The sequence below is a fragment of the Heptranchias perlo genome, chromosome 6 (genome assembly GCF_035084215.1).
Source record: "Heptranchias perlo isolate sHepPer1 chromosome 6, sHepPer1.hap1, whole genome shotgun sequence".
In the NCBI taxonomy this organism is placed as follows: domain Eukaryota; kingdom Metazoa; phylum Chordata; class Chondrichthyes; order Hexanchiformes; family Hexanchidae; genus Heptranchias; species Heptranchias perlo.
Window position 1 is genome coordinate 41,039,496 of NC_090330.1, and position 21,687 is coordinate 41,061,182.

The 21,687-nt window shown below is 40.4% G+C and overlaps 1 protein-coding gene across 2 annotated transcripts in view; it reads right to left on the reverse strand.

Annotated features, from left to right (window-relative positions):
* Positions 1-21,687, reverse strand: part of LOC137322931 (coiled-coil domain-containing protein 138-like) — a 109,525-nt gene that overhangs the window by 61,018 nt on the left and 26,820 nt on the right. For both annotated transcript variants that reach the window (XM_067986168.1, XM_067986169.1), the window contains exons 4-10: positions 20,851-20,975; positions 18,801-18,988; positions 16,119-16,277; positions 11,045-11,164; positions 8,533-8,610; positions 2,792-2,902; positions 720-881 (exon numbers count right to left, since the gene is read on the reverse strand). In XM_067986168.1, coding sequence (XP_067842269.1) covers positions 720-881; positions 2,792-2,902; positions 8,533-8,610; positions 11,045-11,164; positions 16,119-16,277; positions 18,801-18,988; positions 20,851-20,975 — 943 coding nt within the window. The remainder of the gene's footprint in view (positions 1-719; positions 882-2,791; positions 2,903-8,532; positions 8,611-11,044; positions 11,165-16,118; positions 16,278-18,800; positions 18,989-20,850; positions 20,976-21,687) is intronic.

Consider the following 21,687-nt stretch of genomic DNA (forward strand, 5'->3'; position numbering starts at 1 on the left):
GATACAAGAAGGGGAGTGATAGCTTACCAGGATAAAAATTACAAATTATTTATGCACAAAGCTTAAATATACGGGCCCTGATTTGCTCAGGAAAACTGCTAAGCAGTTGTTGAAAGCTAGTGAGCTGTTCACATAAGTGAGTTCTGTTGAATAGAATTCATAATTTTTTGTTTTGTTTTTAGTATTAGCAGAAAGGTGTTTTATTTTATTGTTAAAAGAGTTGCAAGGAATAGAAGTTGCCCCATCCTCCCACTAGCATTAGCTCATGTGCAGTAATTGTGATGCTCACAATGATTGTACAGTAGTGCCAGTGAAAAAAGTAAACCATTTTTGATGAAACATTTGAGTAGCTATACAGTGGAATGTATATGTTTTAACTAACAAACACTCACTTTTGATGTGAATTTCTGTTCAACTTCTTCATACAACTCATGAATAACTACAAGATTTAAAAATGTATAGAAATTAGCTGAACTTACTCATATCAAAACCCAATATAAGGCTCACAGATATTGTTTTTTTTTAAATGGCAGGCATGGTTCTTTTTCATCTTTTATCAGTTAAGTGATAAGTAAGGTTAGGAGATGACTTTTTTGGTCAGCAGAAAGATCGTCAATAACCATATCAAATACAAAATAGCTCAATTCCAAGATTGACATTCATACAAGAGACAAGTTGTTCAAATACTAAAAACACTTAAGGGACAAAAACAGGATTACCTTCACACACTTTTCTTGAATAGATTTTCCAGCTAAACAATTGGGACCTGATGACTTCTGGATATCATTTTCATCCTCTGGAGTCAAATAGCGAAGGTAGCCATCAGAGATCCAATCCAGCAGCACTCCAAGCAGTTCATAGAAATTGTTGTTTAAAGAAAGCTGGAATATAAACAAGAGAACTCAAACTGAGAATCAAGGCTTGCCTTTTTGAGGGAAGGTGATGATGGCAGTATTCAAGAGGATGGGAATGGTGCCTGAACAAAGGGAGCTATTTATGATGGTATTTGAATATTCGAGAGTTGAGGGGGAGGAAGTTGAGGGAGCAAGAGAGGATCCTCATGGAGGAGATACGCCTGGTGAGGATTGTTAGCAAGAGAAGCTTGGGAGAATTCACAGAGTAATAAGGTGTCAGGGCAGGGATTGCTTAAGAAGATAAGGGTGAGCAGGAGATAGCATCTTAAGTAGCTGTACAAATACTCAAGATTTCTTGCTGTTGGAGGCAAGGATGGGGGGTGGGGTGAGGTGTGAACTTAAAAAATATTCCTGAATTTTAAAATCAGTAGAATCTTAGAAATTTACGGCACAGAAGGAGGCCATTCGGCCCATCATGTCTGTACTGGCCGAAAAAGAGCTATCCAGCCTAATCCCACCTTCCAGCTCTTGGTCCGTAGCCTTGTAGGTTACGGCACTTCAAGTGCATAGCCAAGTACATTTTAAATGCAATGAGGGTTTCTGCCTCTACCATCCTTTCAGGCAGTGAGTTCCAGACTTCCACCATGCTCTGGGTGAAAAAAAAAATCTCCTCAACTCCCCTCTAATCCTTCTACCAATAACTTTAAATCTATGCCACCTAGTTATGACCTCTCTGCCAAGGGAAACAGGCCCTTCCACTCTATCTAGGCCCTCAGAATTTTATACACCTCAATTAAATCTCCCCTCAGCTTCCTCTGTTCCAAAGAAAACAACCCCAGCCTATCCAATCTTTCTTCACAGTTAAAATTCTCCAGTCCTGGCAACATCCTCGTAAATCTCATCTGTACCCTTTCTAGTGCAATCACATCTTTCCTGTAACGGGAGTGACCAGAACTGCACGCAGTACTGTAACTGTGGCCTAACTAGTGTTTTATACAGTTCTAGCATAACCTCCCTGATCTTATATTCTATGCCTCGGCTAATAAAGGAAAGTATCCTGTATGCATTCTTAACCACCTTAACTACCTGTCTTGCTACCTTCAGAGATCTGTGGACATGCACTCCAAGGTCCCTCTGTTCCTCTACACTTCTCAGCATCCTACAATTTATTGTGTATTCCCTTGCCTTGTTTGCCCTCCCCAAATGCATTACCTATCTTCCTGCAGTCTACAGCTTGCCTCCTCACTATCAACCACACGGCCAATTTTTGTATCATCTGCAAACTTCTTAATTATGCCCCCTACATTTAAGTCTAAATCATTGATAAATACCACAAAAAGCAATGGACCTAGTATTGAGTCCTGCGGTACCCCACTGGAAACAGTCTTCCTGTCATAAAGTCACCCGCTGACTGTTACCCTTTGCTTCCTGCCACTGAGCCAATTTTGGATCCAACTTGCCACTTTCCCTTGGATCCCATGGGCATTTACTTTTCTGACCAATCTGCCATGTTGGACCTTGTCAAAAGCCTTGCTAAAATCCACGTAGACTACATCAAATGCGCTACTCTCATTGAATTTTTTGAGGTGGTAACAATGAGGGTCAATCAAGTTTGTCAGACACGATCTTCCCTTAACAAATCCATGTTGACTGTCCTTGATTAATCCGTGCCTTTCTAAATGACGATTAATACTGTCCCTCAGAATTTTTTCCAATAACTTGCCCACCGCCGGGATTAGGCTGACTGGCCTGTAATTACTTGGTCTATCCCTTTCTCCTTTTTTAAACAACGGTACAACATTAGCAATCCTCCAGTCCTCCGGCACCATGCCTGTAGCCAGAGAGGATTGGAAAATGATGGTGAGGGTGAGAATACTTAGCAAATCTGGTGGCCCGCAAATTCACATCAAAGCCAGCAATGTAGCAAAAGATCTTACTCGACTGGTTCTATGAGCAGGTTGAATCTTCTCCCGTTTCTCCAATCTGATCTTCACACCAGTGGAAACGTTTTCATGAAATTTCTGCACCACACATAATTCATTCTTCCTCTGCAAGGGAGTAAAATTTATATATTTTTCTTAAAATTATGATGACACAGCTACCTAGCAGTGAGATAAAAACAGAAAATGCTGGAATACATAGCAGATTCATCAGTATCTGTAAAGAGAAAGTTGGGTGGAGATTCTTTCACAGAACTTCAATTTCTTTACAGATGCTGCAAAATTTCTGTTACGGTTTGAGTTTTTAACGTTAGATATGTCTTTGAGCTCCGCATCAGCAGCCAGTAAGTAAACTCACATTCCCTACAAACCAATGTGTGGCCTTATCTACCCAATATTTAAGCAAATGTGATGAGACCCAAGAGTTGGCCCAAAATTGATAATTGGCAAGTGTCATAGGCCTCCAGTTCAAGAGGCCCATTATGATGAGCCAAACTATAGCTGCTGAAAATGAACTACTAGTACCAGATTTCAAAGTTAGCAAATGATTTGAACTAGATTGATTAGACAGTCCTACTAGTTGTGGGTAAAAGTGACACTGAAGATAAATAGAATGCCTTCAAAACCATCCATCTGCCAATGTTGTTCAATAGAAATGGCTGACTAGCCACAGGTGTGGGTAGTGTCACCATTATAGCCACATGCTCCAATTGTGTAGAAAATGCCTTACATACACTCACACAATACAGGCAAATGTACTTCACATTTGTATATTTACTTAACAAACAACTACCACCATTCAGCAACCAAGAAAGTAGAACATTAGAGCACTCTGCTTTTCAACTTACCAACAAACGCACAAAAAGGTTAAAGTACACATGCATACACCCAGCGAATATGAGTATGCCGATCACATGCCCAATGATTTTATTTACTAATCAGAAAAGCAATTTGCCACAACTGTATTCCTAATTAGCCACATGTGGCTAGTGGCTAACATACTGGACAACACAGTCTTATATGACCCTCGAGGAAGCCATTCATGCCCCTAAAGTTAAAAGAAGGGCACATGGTAACACAAAGCCAAATTGTCCAATAGGTCATGTTCAAAGGTAAACTGGACTTAAGCACGAGTTTTTTTTTACAAGCTTAAAGAAAATAGGTCTCAGGAGAACAGGGATAGGTATTCATTTCAGTTAACGGCAACAAAGCTTTTTTTTAATTCTTCACGGGATGTGGGCAAGGCCAGCAACTATTGCCCATCCCTAATTGCCCTTGAGTTGGTGGTGGTGAGCCACCTTCTTGAACTGCTGCAGTCCGTGTGGTGAAGGTTCTCCCACAGAGCTGCTAGGTAGGGAGTTCCAGGATTTTGACCCAGCAACGATGAAGGAATGGCGATATATTTCCAAGTTGGGATGGTGTGTGATTTGGAGGGGAACGTGCAGGTGGTGTTGATCCCATGTGCCTGCTGCCCTTGTCCTTCCAGGTGGTAGAGGACACGGGTTTGGGAGGTGCTGTCGAAGAAGCCTTGGCGAGTTGCTGCAGTGCATCCTGTTGATGGTACACACTGCAGCCACGGTGCACCGGTGGTGAAGGGAGTGAATGTTTAGGGTGGTGGATGGGGTGCCAATCAAGCGGGCTGCTTTGTCTTGGATGGCGTCAAGTTTCTTGAGTGTTGTTGGAGCTGCACTCAACCAGGCAAGTGGAGAGTATTCCATCACACTCCTGACTTGTGCCTTGTAGATGGTGGAAAGGCTTAGGGGAGTCAGGAGGTGAGTCACTCGCCGCAGAATACCCAGCCTCTGACCTGCTCTTGTAGCCACAGTATTTATGTGGCTGGTCCAGTTAAGTTTCTGGTCAATGGTGACCCTGAGGATGTTGATGGTAGGGGATTTGGCAATGGTAATGCAGTTGAATGTCAATGGGAGGTGATTAGACACTCTTTTGTTGGAGATGGTCATTGCCTGGCACTTGTCTGACGCAAATGTTACTTGCCACTTTTCAGCCCAAGCCTGGATGTCGTCCACATCTTGCTGCACGCTGGCACAGACTGCTTCATTATCTGAGGGGTTGCGAATGGAACTGAACACTGTGCAATCATCAGCGAATATCCCCATTTCTGACCTTATGATGGAGGGAACGTCATTGATGAAGCAGCTGAAGATGTTTGGGCCGAGGACACTGCCCTGAGGAACTCATGCAGCAAGGTCCTGGGGCTGAGATGATTGGCCTCCAACAACCACTACCATCTTCCTTTGTGCTAGGTATGACTCCAGCCACTGGAGAGTTTTCCCCGATTCCCACTGACTTCAATTGTACTAGGGTTCCTTGGTGCTGTTATCAGAGAAGCTAAAAGAAAATTGGAGATGATAGCGGACCGCTGTGGTAGTAATAGCAATGTTTTTTCAGTTATGTTATGATTCAGAGGGCCATTAAAGATAATAGAGGGCCACTGAAGGATTCCTCAAGGCAAATTTGGGTGGAGTCTTAGTATGTGGTAGAGATCTTAAATGGCTACTTTGTGTCAGTCTCCACTGCAGAAGATGATGCTGAGTTACCACTAACACAATATAGGGCTGATGCTCAAGCTGAAAGTGTCAAAGTGGATTTGGAGGTAGCCCTGGCTAGAATAAGGAATCTCAAAACAATCAGGCTGCTGGCCCTGACGGCATTTACCAGAGGGTGTTCAAAGAAATAGGGACTATGATTTGCGAGCCCCTTGCTCATATATTTAACAGCTCACTGGGGTCTAGGATTGTTCCCATGGACTGGAGGGATGCCCACATAGTGCTAATATTTTAATAAGGGCAATAAGTTAGAACCATGAAATTACAGGCCTGTTAATTTAACTTCAATTGTCGGCAACATAGGATAATTAGAGATACAGTGTATGACCACTTTGACAGAGAAGTGATTATTGGAGAATCTCAACAATCTTCTGGAAAAGAAGGTCCTGTCTCACCAACCTGGTTGGTGGGTGTAGATAGCTCGGTCAACATTACGTATCTTGATTTTCAAAAAGCCTTTCACGTGGTTCCACAGAATAGGCCACTAAATAAGGTTGAGTCCTGTGGGATTAGCTGGCCAATTTTGGGTTGGATAAGGAACTGGTTGCTTTCTCCTATAAAGAAGGTTGTTATCAATGGTAGTGGTTCTGCGAGGGGACCAGTTACTAGTGGAGTCCCACAAGGATCGGTGTTAGGATCACTGCTATTCACCATCTTTATCAATGATCTGGAATAAAGCATTGGGAGAACTGTTCGCAAGTTTGCAGATGATACATAGTTATGTGCGGGTGTAAGGACCTTAGATGAGAAAAATAGATTACAGGCAGATCTAGATGCAATGGCAGAACAACGCTAACCATGTGTACACAATGCTGGGTTGCGTGATCAAAGCTGCTGAGCAGGAGAAGAACCTAGACCTTAGTGCATGAATCTTTGAAGGTCTACAACCACTGCTGAGAGGCTACTGCAAAAGCAAATACAAAATGTTAGGATGTATTGCCAGGATGATTAAGTGCAAAACAAGAAGTACTGAACTGTCTCTGTACAAGGCCTCGGTTAGGCTTCATTTAGAGTACTGCGTCCAGTTTTATCCCCTCACATGGTGGGTGATGTAGAGGCACTGGAAAAGGTTCAAAGGAGGATCACTAGATTGATACCTAGTATAAAGACCCTTCATTACCGAGATAGGCTTCAGAGGCTGAGGCTTTTTACGTTAGAAAAGTGTAAACTTCGAGCAGATTTCATTGAGGTTTTTAAAATAATGAAAGGATTAGATTCCATCCAGGAGGATTGCTATTCAAGCTACATACAGTAAGAAGGACTGGGACATGAGTATAAGTTATGTAAGCACAGGACTACATGTTAGGATGTCAGGAGGTACTTCTTTTTGCAGAGAGTCATCAACCTCTCAAACAAATTGCTGGCGCATGCAGTGAGTGCAGATTCGCTGCAAGCATTCAAAACGGAGCTATACGACTTCCTGAGACTGGCCAATATATCTCTGCATAGAAGGCAGGTGGATATGGGGGATGTGTTTCCCAGTCACTGTGGTCTCCTGGAATTTGTTTGCCTGCCCTCGGCAGTCAGAAAAGGAATCTCCCAGAGGTTTTTTCCTAATCTGATCTAAGGTCTTTCTCTGGTCTTTCTTTGCCTGTCCCAGGACATCACGTGGCTGGTGAGGGATGGGGGTCATGATCTGCAGAAGTTACATGCCCCTGTAACACCATAGGGGCATGCTCGATGGATCAGGTGGTCTTTTCCTGTCCTTCGTTTTCGTATGAACTCCGCTCCTATGCAAGTCTCCCTCTCCGACTAAGGCCTCTGCTGCCCTTACCTACGGGCTCATTCCTGCCTCAGTCACTCAACCACTCTGCTGCTACAGTCTGTGGGATCCTGGCAGAAAGTTTAATTCACCCCCAGCTACTGGACCTTAGCCTTGTTCTCCACCTCCTCTCTGCCGCAGACTACTTCTCCGCATGCCCCCCAACCCCCACCCCCATTTAAACCCACCTCCAATTCTACTTAAGTTTCAAAGTAGGATCAGGTTTGTACACACCTATCCAGGCTTTGAAACTGCAGTAGAAGTGGATATAGAAAGATATATAGAAAGAGCACTAAACCAATGCTGAAATTAAAAGAAAAGTTGTTCTTCATTTTTATTACATTTCTCAAAACTTATTTTCTCCCACCCGCTCCCTTTCTTCCCCTTCCTCGCTCCCCCTCTTTCCCCTTCTGCCCTCACTTCCTTCTGCCCTCACTTCCTTCTGCCCTCACTTCCTTCTGCCCTCACTTCCTTCTGCCCTCTAATCCCTTTGACCTAAAGGCTGTGCTTAGTCTTGACTCCCTGTGTACAGCGTCATCAGAGATCGACTAGTATTTACAATAATTACAAACTTCACTATTCTCTCCAAATGTAAATACAACAAAGGTGATTCTCCTGCACTTAGTATGAACATAAAGTTGATCCTTGAAACACTGTTGCTCACTTCTTATATGAGAGAAACTACCAGAGTCTGCTTAGTTCAGTATTTCTGATAGCTTCAGGTTATCTGATGAACTTAACAAATATAATCCCTAGAAGCTCCAAACCACAGAGTTGTTCGTCAAAGAGATTACAAAGAATCACCATCCTTGCCCCTCTCGGAACTGACCCATGTCTTCACCCCTAACACAGCCATTAATCAAACCTATTGCCCCCAAGAAGATCCCCCGGATAGCAATCACATAGGATGGCTGAACTAAATAGGATAGCTTGATTCATTGATCTTTGTCAAATACTTTTAAAAAGCAATTCCATGGATCCCCATCCAAGTACAGTGGTACCAATCAAATCACATAGATAAGGACTTCATGAAGAATGCTTTTCCCCAGAGGTGTGAAAATTGTATTCAATATAACTTCCAGAAATGGCTAGCAATAACTGACCTTAAGTGTGCATATGCTGTACTCAACAAGAAAGAAACCAGTAGCTAATCTAACATACAAGAGTGCTTCATTTTGTCAGTGTCTATGACCAAAACACTACCCTCTATTCACCTTATAGACACTGACAGGCCTGCTGTGCATTTTGAGGAGCTTCAGATCTTCCTTTTTATCTCTATTTTGCTGTGGGGGGCATTGGAATTTTGTACTTCTAGTACGAAGAGGTGGGGGAAGAGGACAGAATGTTTTCTTTATTACTTTTTTCTTCCATAGATTTTGCAAGATTTTCTACAGTTGTCTAAAACTCACTTGCAGATTTTCTAAACGATTTTGAACCTTTTTGGCTTGAGCTTCCAATGTCTTGTTCTGTTGCTTTACATCATTAATCTGAAAAATATCACCAGCAGCATCAGCATTAAAAGACATACTCTAATCCAATACCTTTGCATTGGAAGTTAGTGTTATATAGTTTTGCAGAAGCTAATTTTCCTTTTTATTAAAAAAAAACATTTAACAGAAATGTATACATACTGTATATAAATGGTGGGATGTTAATGGGAGATTTTCCACTTCAACGTGGGAAACAGAGCACCCCAGCCCATGATTTTTTGCTCATTCATTTTAATTGTGGAAAATCATGGGCTAGGGATGCACTGTTTCCTGATATGTGCTATCAGCAAGTGCGTCAAGCGCCAAAGAAAGAAAATTCTACTTTAATGTCTCTGTGGAAGAGCCGGAATTGTTTGTTTCTTTGATCTATAGACCAGACTGGTTCAGCGATTTAAATTAGCAGACTGCTCTGTTGATCTGAAACAACTGATGTTTTCCATAATGGCAACCCAAAACCAATTTACAACAACCCATTTGACTTGTAAGATAGATGGGGATATGTGAATTGTTCATATCTCTCAGTAAGATATCATAAATATTAGTTGCATTTGGGAAACCTGGTCTCTTAATTTAGTTGGAAATATGCATAAAGTATTGCTAAGTTTGTCTGGGAACAACTCTATTCAATTTTAAACCAAATGTATTTCATACTCAGAGACCACTGTGTCTTCCAATGTGGAAGCTGTGGTCTCAAACTCCGAGGATTTGGAATAAGCAGGAAAATCTTTTGGAATCTGTTGTCTGGATTGGCTGCTGAATTTTCACCATTAGGTCCTACTTGAAATAGGAAGATTTTCACGTGGGGAGGAAGAAAACTTTGTCTGTCAAATGACAGACATTTGAACTAAATCAGGAGTAGTTCTTCTTAATAAGGGTAATTGACTTATTTCAGACTTTTGCATTGCACTTGAAATATGTGTCAACTATTGTACTCCATAGTGCTATTATATTTATAAATAAAGATAGTTGCTTTGGTGTGTAAACCTCTGACCTCAGTAGTAACAGAAAATAATTGTTTTTGTAGCACATGACCAAGATGAATTCAGGTTACTTCAAGTAGAATTATAGTTAGCTCTAAGAACCCAACTCTGCAAGGGCAGAGTGTAGGGGATAATGGTCTGCTTAGGGGGAACAGCTGATATACGAGAACAGTACTAAAGTTCCAAAGGATAACATATTTTGCAGAAGCATAATGATAACTACAGTGGGATTTTAAAGCCAGCAGATACTGCCATTTAACATAATTCATCACATCAAAAATTAGTGGAATCAAGCTACCCAACATAATAATTATCTAATTTTAGCAAGTTCCTAAGCAGTATGAGTTTTAACAAAGCCCATTTTTTACATTAAGGTACGGTTTATAGACTACTCAAAGTAATGGCTTTGTAGAAATTAACACTATGCCAATATTCAATTTTCACAAGTCAACTGTTGACTGCACTTCTACCAATTTATCATAAAATCATTTCAATTACTCATTTGCAATTGCATTCTGAATCATGAAAATAATCCAAATAATAAAAATGTTCAACAACATTCATTAAAATTAAGGTGAAGAGGTTTGCAGAGATAAGGTGGGAAGAAGTTGTTAATGAGAATTGAGGTTTTAGATTTGATAATTGGGAGCCAGGAAAGGTCAGTAAGCGAAATGATGGATGAGTGGGATTTAGTGCAAGACAAGTTGCAGGCAGTGGAGCTTTGCTCAAGTTGGAATTTATGGTAGGTGAAGATTGGGAGTCTGGTGAGGAGAGTGCTGGGAAAATGGTGTCCAGTGCTGATGAAAGTGTGGATGAGGGTTCAACAACAGTGGAGGGTGAGGTAGGAGCAGAGGCTGATGATGTAGTGAAAGTGAAAATAAGTAGCTTTGCTGATGGATTGGATATGGGTTTGAAAATCAAACTGGACTCTTAATTTTTGTATAATTTGGTTCAGCCCGAGTGACTAGCCAGGGTAGGACATAAAATATACAGTAATGAGGCATGAAGTACGAAAATATTTCCTCGACCAGCAAGTAATTTTGTTCTTGTTCCGTTCCACAATATTCGTTCTTTTCACATCATATTACAAAAGGTGTCAAGTAGAAAAAAAGTAAATTAACTATTATGTAATATTGCAACTTCAGGCAGGATATGGTTCCATATATTCAAGCTTTCTTCCCTCATTTTGTGTTTGTCTGGTAATGCAACCCCCAAGGGAAGGGAGAAACAATTGAGATTAAAGGAAAATAAAAAAAGACTTCATTCACATGTTCTTTGACTTGTGAAGGATCTACCTAACTTGATTGTACCTGCAGTACTCACTAAAAGTTTTTTCATGCTCAGGAAATAGTCAGTATATTCAATGACCTGAGGCGAGTTACTCTCCATGGCTGTACCAGTTGAGACACAACCACATTATGGTAACGTAAGCTTTACAAAATAGTTCTTGCCTGTTTCTTCAAGGAGTCATTTAATTCCTTTAATGTGTCAAAGGAGGATTTAAGTCTCTTGTTTTCTTTTATCTTCTCCTTTAAGGCATTTGTGAGTTGACTGACTTCTGCAGCATGTTGCTGTGGAAAAATAAAATGGGGGCAGATTTTCAACTTACCGCCCGGGTGTAAAATTAGGGTTGTAGATCAACCACGCATTACAGAAATGCCCGACTTCCATTTCCACCAATTTCAATGGAAATTAAAGTTGGGCAGTTTCGATAACGGACGGCCAATTCACAATGCCAGTTTTATCCCCAGGTGGCAAATTGAAAACTTACCCCATTCAGTCTCATTATTCACGATCTAATTTTCTAAATACAATCATATTCAACAATACAAGAGAGAATAATGTTAATCTTTTTAATTGAGGCATAGGTGAGCAATTCCAAATTCTCATTCTTCCATAATTTGTGCTTTGCCAAAATTATTTCCTTAGTGTTCTCTTAAGATTCAATTTGTTAAGACCTCATGGTATCTAAATCAGACCACAGCATGACCAAGAAGCAAAAGGTACAAGAAAACAGCTTGGGCTCAAAAGTCTGTAATCCTACTCCACTGCCATAACCATGATGGAGCAGGGCTTGAACCCACTGGCCCCATGCATCCCAATCTCATCCAAATTCCCAGGATCAGGGGCATTTGAATAAAAAGTGGTGGGGGAGGGCCATTCCAGTAGCAGCACAGCTGGGCCGCACACTAGGTGGGAGGTAGGAAATTAGTAGCGGAGGAAAGCAACTGGGGAGGAGTGCCAGCAGATCCAGATGAAGAGGGAACTATTCAACAAAACTTGGCCCTTTTAGTGAAAGGCTGATATTGCTTTGCAACCGGCTGCCATGAAGAAACCAGCCTTTCCAAATGTGGTGTGCCCCACTTCCACTACCTGGCCGAACTGTATGCCTAGTTCATGCATGGAGCTCCCGATGCAGAAATGGAGGGAATTCCACCAGGCTGCATCATGTCCATCAGTCTAGCCTCTGCCTGTGACATCAGGTGCAAAGGGGAGGTTGTGGATGCAAAAAGCACATGTTTCCCCTCCCCTAAAGAAACTCTGACACATCCAAAATAGGAACATGGCCTGAAATTAACAGGCCCTCCCCAATTTCCATCCTGATAATGCCCCCAGTTTGCCAAGAACCCAAGGAAATTCAGGGTCCTTATGCTTGAGTGAGTTATCACATGAATGGCTACAGCAGAATGGAAAAATGAGACTGTAAGAACTTGCATTTATATAGTGCCTTTCATGGCCTCAAGATGTCCCAAAGTGCTTTACAGCCAATTAAGTAACTTGAAGTGTAGTCACTGTGTTAATGTAGGGAAACGTGGTGGCAAATTTGTGCACAGCAAGGTCCCACAATACCAATGACATAATGACTAGATAATCTGTTTTAGTAGTGTTGGTTGAGGGATAAATATTGGCCAGGACACCGGGGAGAACTCCCTGCTCTTCTTCCAATAGTGCCATGGGATCTTTTACGACCACCTAAGAGGGCATTGGTTTAACAATTCATTTGAAAGATGGTATCTTGAACAGTGCAGCACTCCCTCAGTACTGCACTGAACTGTCAGCCTAGATTATGTGCTCAAGTATCTGGAATGGGACATGAACCTACAATCTTCTGACTCAGAGGCGAGAGTGTTACCACCGAGCAAAGGCTAACACTTAAGATGGATTCTGCTTAACTGTACTTCTCTAAACTAGCAAAATTAGTTGTTCACATTCTTAGGGATTGGGGTGAGTGTGGCGAGAAGGAACTCAAGGCATCAAACTGTTAAAAGATGCAGTCCCAGATCGCAATAAAAAGACATGCTATAGATATTCCTTGTGGTAATACCTGACAGGCTACATTGGAGCACCAGAGCCAGCCATATAACAGATGGAAGTCCAGATGAGAAGTCACAGAATGATGGGCTAAACATTAATCGTAAAGGTGCCAGGGTAATAATAATTCCTGTCACCACTGCTGACCACAGCACTGCAGTACTAGGACTTTACATTCTCCATCACACAAGTTTAAAAAAAACAGGAAACTGGCAAAGTTTGCAAGAGTAGTAGTTGTAGCTCTAGAATTGGCTTGCTCAGTTTGCTGCACCAATAATAGGAGGGCATATAGTTGGTTATAGGGACCCAAAGTCCTATCTTGCTAAATATCTTCTGAAAACTTTTCTTTTCTAACTATCCTTTTACAGTTGTCTATATTATACAAAACTGCTTCAAATAGAAACAGTTCCACTTGACTTGGTCACCAATGCTGTGGAATCTACCACATTCCAGAGCATCTATCAGAGAATGTTAACGCACAGAATTTACCTGTGCAGTTATTTAAAAGCTGCAAATCACGACTTTGCTCTGTGGCTATGGAAGTTCTGTACAGGACAAAAATGCATAAACTGTATTCTTGGCCTGCACAAGCAGATTCAAACCACCCCAACAAGGATAGCTCACACTACTGGCAGCATCCTTCAGCTCTCCTGCAACTAGTGGCGGAAAAAATGATTTCAAGATCCATGCCAGCGAGAGCAGCAGAGCTGCCTAATTTAGCTTGCTGTGCATCAAGTAAAATCACAGCTGCTGTCAACAGCAGCACTTTGAGATAAATGTAGCCGGAAATGTTTCACAATCTCTTTAGTTGCTCTGGGTATTCAGCTGTAAAATAGCTCATTTATACCAGGTTTGGGTGCAGTTGTTAATCCATCACTAGTTAACCCAAGGACACTAAGGTCAATCAATGCACCCTCATCTCTATCTCAGCATAGACCAGGATTGAATCTGGGACCTTTCAAATCTGTTTGACTCAATGGCAGACCACATAATTCAGGAAAATGCCATATACTTGGGGAAGATTCACAAATATGATTTATCATCCTTTCTTGTATTGCTTTAAAAAGTGGTTTATAAATGAAATTAATAGATATCATGAGAACCCAGGTTGCTTAAATAAGACCATTTGTCTACATAACAGTCATCATGTAAATGCAAGCATTATGTAATTTTATTACAATTTTTGTTATGTTACAAGAAAATTTAGCAATATATAATGGAGGGAGGCTGGAAACAAAATTTCATTGAGACAGATTTTAGCAGTTTTAAAATTTGGGATTAGAGGACATGTCATCCTCCATGGATGTAACAAGGCATCACCAAATTAACGATTTTTAATGCAGAATTTACATGAGTTACTGAGGTAACCAATTTCAGCTCGGTAAAATTTTAATATTTAGCAAAATAACTATATTTCTTTTATTATTAAATGTGCTTAGTGAGCAAAATTGTAATTTTACATTTTGGGCAGTGTCAGCATCAAGCTCATCAGGTCAGGTACAGAATGGTCAGACACACAGTACAGCTTTCTTTACTCTGCCCAAACAATGTGCCTTAATCCCAAACACAGAACAACACCTTACTGCCCCATTACAAGATTGTCAATCATTGTCAAATTATAGGTAGTTTGGTAATAAGCCCACATCCAACAGAAACTGGGTTGAAACTGCCCAAACTTGTTTCATGTACAGCTGCACAGAAGAGACTTTCATCTCATCAATTTCAATTTGATTCAAACCTATATCCCAGAGTTGAAAGAGTAACATGGTGACCTCCTAGGCTGCCTAACAATGCAGAGCAGGATCATGTTCGTTTGGAAATTGAAGTGTGAAATGAAAGCAAGAGTCCAATAACTGAAAGATTCAGATTCTCTGCATTTTAGTATTCTGATAAATTTTAACTACTGATGGAATGTGGAGGGGTAGACCAGTCCACGAGGACCCGATCAGTTCATGAGGGCTAGGATTCTTCCCACTTAGCTGCAGATAACTCTTTAGCCAATGCCTAATGAATAAGCTGGACAAGGAGCAAGAAGTTCTGTGTAGGTAAGATGTGAAATTTAAGCTGTTTAGACTCCAGCAATACCACTATGCAGACTGAAGGGTCCCCCAGCCTTGGCTCTTGACAAACTGCACTCATGTTCTTTGGGATTAGGTAAGCAAAGTGTGTCCTTATGAGGACAGAGTGCACACTCCATATCAAGCAAAAAGAAAATTCAATCATTTGGATTGGCTATTAAGCATGGTGATGGGTTTCCAGCAAAGCAGGTACCCAGTTGAGAAAAAAAGAGCCTAATCCTTACCCAATGATCAAACACCCGGCTACCAGCAGAGATCCTGGATAACGATTAGCGGTGAGATCACCAACTGATTTTTTTTTCTCCCTAACGCAGGGGTGTTGAAGTTTATTATGGAAACCCTACCATGAACGTGGCTGAGATCAACTAACTTACGAACTGATCAGGGATCAAACGCAAGACCTTCTGCCTTAGCTCCTCGCTGTATAAATGTGTTGAGATATTAGAGAAGCCTGCCTTGCAATTTTTTTTTTAAAGCATTTATGGTGTTCAAGTGTGTTTTGATGTGTTCCGTGGAGATTAAACTTCCGTTGCTTCAGAAAAGCACCATGCTCGCTTTATACACGAGAGACTCCTTTTACTCCTTTGAGGCTGCGCAATCGTGTTGTGTGTTTTTTAAAATTTCAGTCCTTTCCCAGAAATCTTTCTAAGTCAGTCTATGTTTTGTGAACTCTGTACAGATAGTGTGAATGTGACTCTTTGGATTTCCATTATTTTAAAATATTCAGAAAGGGTACAGCAGTACTTTCCAACAGGATAACATGCTAACCCAAGTATCAAAGAGTCTCTAACTTTAGCTTTCATACTCTTGATGTATTTTCATTCTTGGGTGAAGGGAGATAAGTGGCATATAGTAAAAAGTCCAATGATCTGAAGCATTTCTGATCACATAAAAAGTAAGAGGAGAAAAGATGCTAATGAATGTTTGCTAGAAAATATGCTCATAATACATAAATGAAAGTTTGTCTATGTAATAATGAAAAAGGAAGATACCACTGGGATTAACATCCATTTTACTAATGCACTTACATCAATTGAACAGTTTCTGACAAGTAATGGCTGATGAAAACCTGGAAAAGTGAAATGTAAACTATCAAAAAGTAGTGTAGTGAATAACGCGGTGTAGATAACTATACCTCCTTCATAATCTGAAACTTGGTATGAACCTCTTCCTCTACTCCTCTTAACTTCGTTAACGCATTTTGATGTTTGAAGAGCAATGCCTCTCTGTCAGCTAGGTGTTGTTCATGTGACTGCACCTGAAGTCTGTACTCCTGCAGCGCTACACTTTCCCTCTGCATTACAACATAAAAATCAAGCCAGTTACTTATTAGACATATACACTCAATCAATAGATTTTAAACCTTAAGAACAAAATAGCAGGTAAATGTTTATATCCTCCACAAAAAAAAACTCAACATGCATTTTTATAATGCCTTTAACATAATAAAATGTCATGCTAGCCCGATGACTGTAATTATTGATATTAAACTTTTAAACAAAAGCTATTTTTCACTTTGGAAAGTATGAGTGAGAGAAAGATATGGGGAGATAGTGTCACTCCTCATCCTAATTTGAGTTCTTTTTTCAGACCATTAACATTACGGCTTAAGGACTCAAAATAACTCATAGCACTTTATAGCAAACTGTTCTAAAAACAATTGCAATATCTAAGTGTTCCTCTCTAACCTTCCAATGCAATCTTTTACCTGAAAAGAAGTTAAAGCTGTTTTGTCCCTAAAACTATCTTCCTTTTCTACATAGTAAGAAAAGGCTCTAAAAGAATATTGACAACAATTCACTATGGGACTAATTATGTATAACTAGCACATCTTCCATGGGACCGCTCACGAGTCAGAGGACATGCTGTTTTATAATAATAGGGGTGTTACGCCATGACTGAATAATTCAAATTCTGTTTTTAATACACAGTATTCTGTCAAACCTGGTGCTTTGAGGATCAAATTCTGCCACTTTGTCCATTGTTATATGAAATGGTACATGAGTACCCCCTACTTTATGTACATTTCTTTACCAATATGTATTTAATTTTTAACCTATACAATTTTAAAGCTAAGGATACACAGAAAGATAGTGCTTAATATGTATCAATTGGAAGTGGGTAATTGGTAATTAACAGTACTGGAGAGTAGGTAGGGTTTAGATGGCTGAGGTCATTTCTGGGATTTGATGGTGTTGGGGTTTGGCACATCTGATGTGTAAGGTCACACAATTTGGCAGCACTATGGGAGGGAGCTAGGGTTTGGCAGAATGGGGAGAGATCCTGTGGTCTACCACCACTTTGGAGGAGGAATCTGGGGTTTGGCATATTGGAGGGAAGAAATATGGGATTTGGCTCACTGATGGATTCCTGGGGTCTATTAGCAGTGAGGCGAGGAGAAGGGGGGGGGGGGAAGGAGGACAAGGGCCTGACAGCACGAGTTTCAAAGTTACTTAGAGATCTCTCCAAACATTAAATTTCTTGTTTTCTGGATGTTTGTCTGTTTCTGTCACTCAGCTATCACTAATTATAATGTTTGGGGTTAGGGGTCAGGGAGTAACCCGCTCTCGAGAGGCGGGTCAGTAACTATAATATGTTAATGAGGCTCTGTGCCACAGATCTTGGCAGCCGTTTGGATTTAACGGCCGCGGGCCAGGTTTCCTGACTAAAGGAAGGAGAGAACTGCCGGATCCAGTAGGTAAGTGCTTTTCCAGCACTACTTGTGGGCCAGAAGGAGAAGGAGTGCTTCCCCCGGCCCCCTAAGCTAACCTGCCACAATCTTCAGACACCTCCAGCAATCTGCCAACCCTCCACGTGATCGTCCAATCCCCCTAGGGATCCACAGAATCCCCACCAGCGATGGTCTCCCCTCCACCCCGCAATCTCTCAACCCCCGACAATCAGATCTCTCCCACCCCCCACTTGCAATCTCTCCCTCCCTCCCGGGCTGTGGCCATGTAAAACATGCTTTCCCACCCGGCAGCCAGCCAGTCCCCCAATCTGGCCAGCAGCCCGGCTGGAAACTGAGTAAAAAAATTCTATTGAGATCCTGCCGCTAAATTCAGCAGGACCTCCGCCTTTCACGGCTGCTGACAGATGCGCCCGCTCTCTCCCTTCCTTCCCATAAAGATTGGGGCCACTGTATCTCCATCTCTCCCTCAGCCTATATTGCTTTGTGAAATTAGAAAAGCTAATATTTAAAAATTTAATTGAAAATCTACTCAAACTCATCATCCAGTTTTCATTGAAATTATTTTCCAAAACCATAAACTGACGTCCTGTTACATTAGTCATTATGTGCATCCAATAGCAGTTGGTATTTTGGATACAGATACCCAAAAAAACACAATTAAAATACAGACCCAGCAGTCAATTTTGAGAGATGCAGAATGAGCTACTTTGCTATAAGCTGTCTAGATTCTTTCCTAGTTTTGAACTTCATAAGACCTTTCCTCAAACAGAATTACAGTTGACTACACCGTAGTAATGAACGGCAGCAATGTATTTTTCCCCACAACTTATTTAAGGATTTGATTAGTAGACAGTGGTAGTAACAGAGTAAGACTTTGATTCTGCTTTGGAACATTTATTGCAATCAATCCAAATGAAGACCCAAGAAGTAAAGTCCCAGCAGCTTGATGGGTGTAGTAAAAATGATGAATTAAAAGCTAAAAAATAAAAAATAGCATCCCTGGCGAGGTTTTTGGCTAATCAGGAAATGTATAGAATTATGCATTTGTTCGACAGTAACTGACCATTAAACTGCTAGTTTTGATAATCATAATTAAGTCATACTACTAGTACATTGCATACCTACCTGCAAGTGTTGCCGTATGCATGTTAACTCATTACAGATTTGCAATATTTCAGCTGGCAAAAGGCAGGGATCTTCCCAAGATTCTGAAAGGCTTCCATTCTTCTTTGATCCTGTAATGCTGTCATCTATATAAGGAACTGTAGCTGATGTGAAATTGGTGGCAGCTAGGTTGGAAGGCAATGTAACATCTGAAGACAAGAAGAAGATTAGAAACAGTTAGCCAAGCAGGGAACATCTTTTTCAAATTATTACAGTGGCAAAATAAAACCTATTTTTTACATGTAAATTCAAAACTAGAGGACAATGACCTACTCTAATGTCACAAGGTCACAAAATCGAAGATAAAAATGAATAGCTTCCACTGATCATACAGTAATGTATCTGGGAACTTTTGCAGCTGCAGTCATTACCAAATTAGCATGTTTTGTGTGAAAATGTCAAATATTAAAATGCAAAAAAGTAAGGCGGCAAAAATATCAGAAATCATACAGTTTGTTGTGGTTTAAACTGGAGGCCACTTTTAGGGAGAAAACCAAGTTAACCATTTTCAGTCTTTAAAAGGATATGAAAATATTCTGGAAACCCCTTTATTTGGAATAGCTCTCAGCCTATTCAGTGTGCTCTTCGAGGCTATGAAATAGTAGTAATATTAAAATATACAATAGATCATCTACCTTCGAGAAGCTTCAAAAAGCATATAATTTACTAATACGTTAACAAGCGGTGGGTTCAACATGTGGCTGCATAAGAATCATTCCATTGACTTAGCAGTAGGGCTACAGTTAGCAGGTTTCTTTTCAGAGGGGCCCTGGCCTCCTAAATATGAATATTGGCTTTTAAAACCTGTCAATAAGGAGTCTTTATTCTAAAAAGGCATATTTAAGATATGTTGGTCCACCTGTGCACCAGTTCACTAGCAATCAGATCAAGGATAGTTCTTATACTTATCCTTAACAATTCTGAAGGCATCTTCAAAGTATGCAGTGAATTCAGAATCATTGGCTACTGGAAACTGGATGCTGTTTGAGTTAGAGATGGAGGCACACGTGCCACCCTAGAAGGCTGTTTCATGATCACCAGCACATCAACTGGTGACCAGTCCAGACTATATCTACTCACTTGCAAGGAGTTTGATAAATAGTATTACTCTTTAATTCCTGTTCTCTCCCTCATGACACCATTCAAAGAGGAGCAGGGGAGCTCTCCCTGTGTCCCTAAACCACTAAAAAAACAAATTATCTGGTCATTTATCCCATTGCCATTGGTGGGACCTTGCTATGTGCAAATTCACTGCCACGTTTCCCTACATTGTAACAGTGACTACACTTCAAAAAGTACTGTGATGTGCTTTGGGACATCCTGAGGTCATGAATGGCGCTATATAAAAGCAAGTTTTTTTTTTCTTTTTCACTTGTTTTGGGATTGAAGACTATAAATTGTTGCAGATCCTCCCTCTAAAAGAAGCTGAAATGTTCCAGTAGCACAACCATTCACAGTGCTTTTTAAGTAAAGCCTGTACTTGACAGAGACTACGTATTCCAAATTTAGTTTGGAGTCACCAGACTCAATGAGCCCTACTAGAAAGACACCCCAATTTGTGGCTGAACTCAATGGGAGGTGGGTTCAGAGAGGAACCTACAGTAGTTCCCCAACATTTTGTGGAATTTGATCACCCTGTGAGGAATAGCATACTTTTAACCAGTGGGAGCATAGAAAAACTGTTCGATGTTCTGCTTTATACAGGACAGACCCATGCTGGGTGATTGGCCCAATGTGAAGGCTGGAGTCATGCAGACCCTATACCAAATCATTGTCAATCGGTAGAAATTTTGATGAGCCAAAGATTGAGCACACTGGGCTGCCCTGAAACCACCCATAAAATGTTTGATCATAACAGGAAAAAAAACATGACAGCAACTGGTTTGTTTAGATGCCATTTTTCTTTAAGAACATATTGTTCCCATCAACTTGCCAAACCAAGAACTAAACAAAAACAAAGTACCACTACAGACACTGGTATAAAAGAAGCTTGACTCTTGTCAGTACTAACCAGTTTCTGTGTAAAATTGTGTTCCACTGTCTTGTCTTGTGTACGTTGTGGGTTCTTCCTCACTCAAATATCCCTCTAATGCTTGATCTGAGTTATGAGCATAGTCATAAGCATCATCATCAACCCTTTAAATTTAATGAAGTTTTAAATGAGTATCATTAAATTGTTTAAAATACAAGTTAAAATATTTAGACAACTTTTTCTTGAAGCTACACAAACATGAACACCAGGTTTTCATCTATTGACATTATTACATAAGTATGAAGCAATTGATTTTTAAGTGCACATTCAATAGTCATAGTGTAGTCAATGGTGTTTTGCCTGCAAAATAGTGACCACAAAAGTAACTCAATGACTGTGAAGTGCTTTGGAATGTTTTGAACATATAAAAGGCACTATATAAATGCAAGTTCTTTGTTCCAGCAAAATTTGAATGCAAAATTTCATAAGGTCACACATTTATTTTTGCCATAAACGTAATATGACCAACATAATTAGTATCACATTCATAAAGGAGCTATCTATATAATTGGAACTCCAGAGTTATGTCTGCAGCATCACACTTCAAAAACCGCCACATTAGTAGGGCAACAAATAATTTTCTCAAATAACCATCTGTTAAATTAATTGTGTTGATTGGCTCATATATATGATACACATTTGGTCAATCAAAATACTTTTAATTCACTAGGGAGGTAGCAAAAGTTACCAATCAGCAATGAGCATCCAGCATAAAACCAAGCTATTAAATCAATTTTATTCAAAGCTACTTCAAGTAACTGAAAACTAACCAAATTGCTCAAAAAACTTTGTTCCAACTTTTCCAAGTGGTTATAT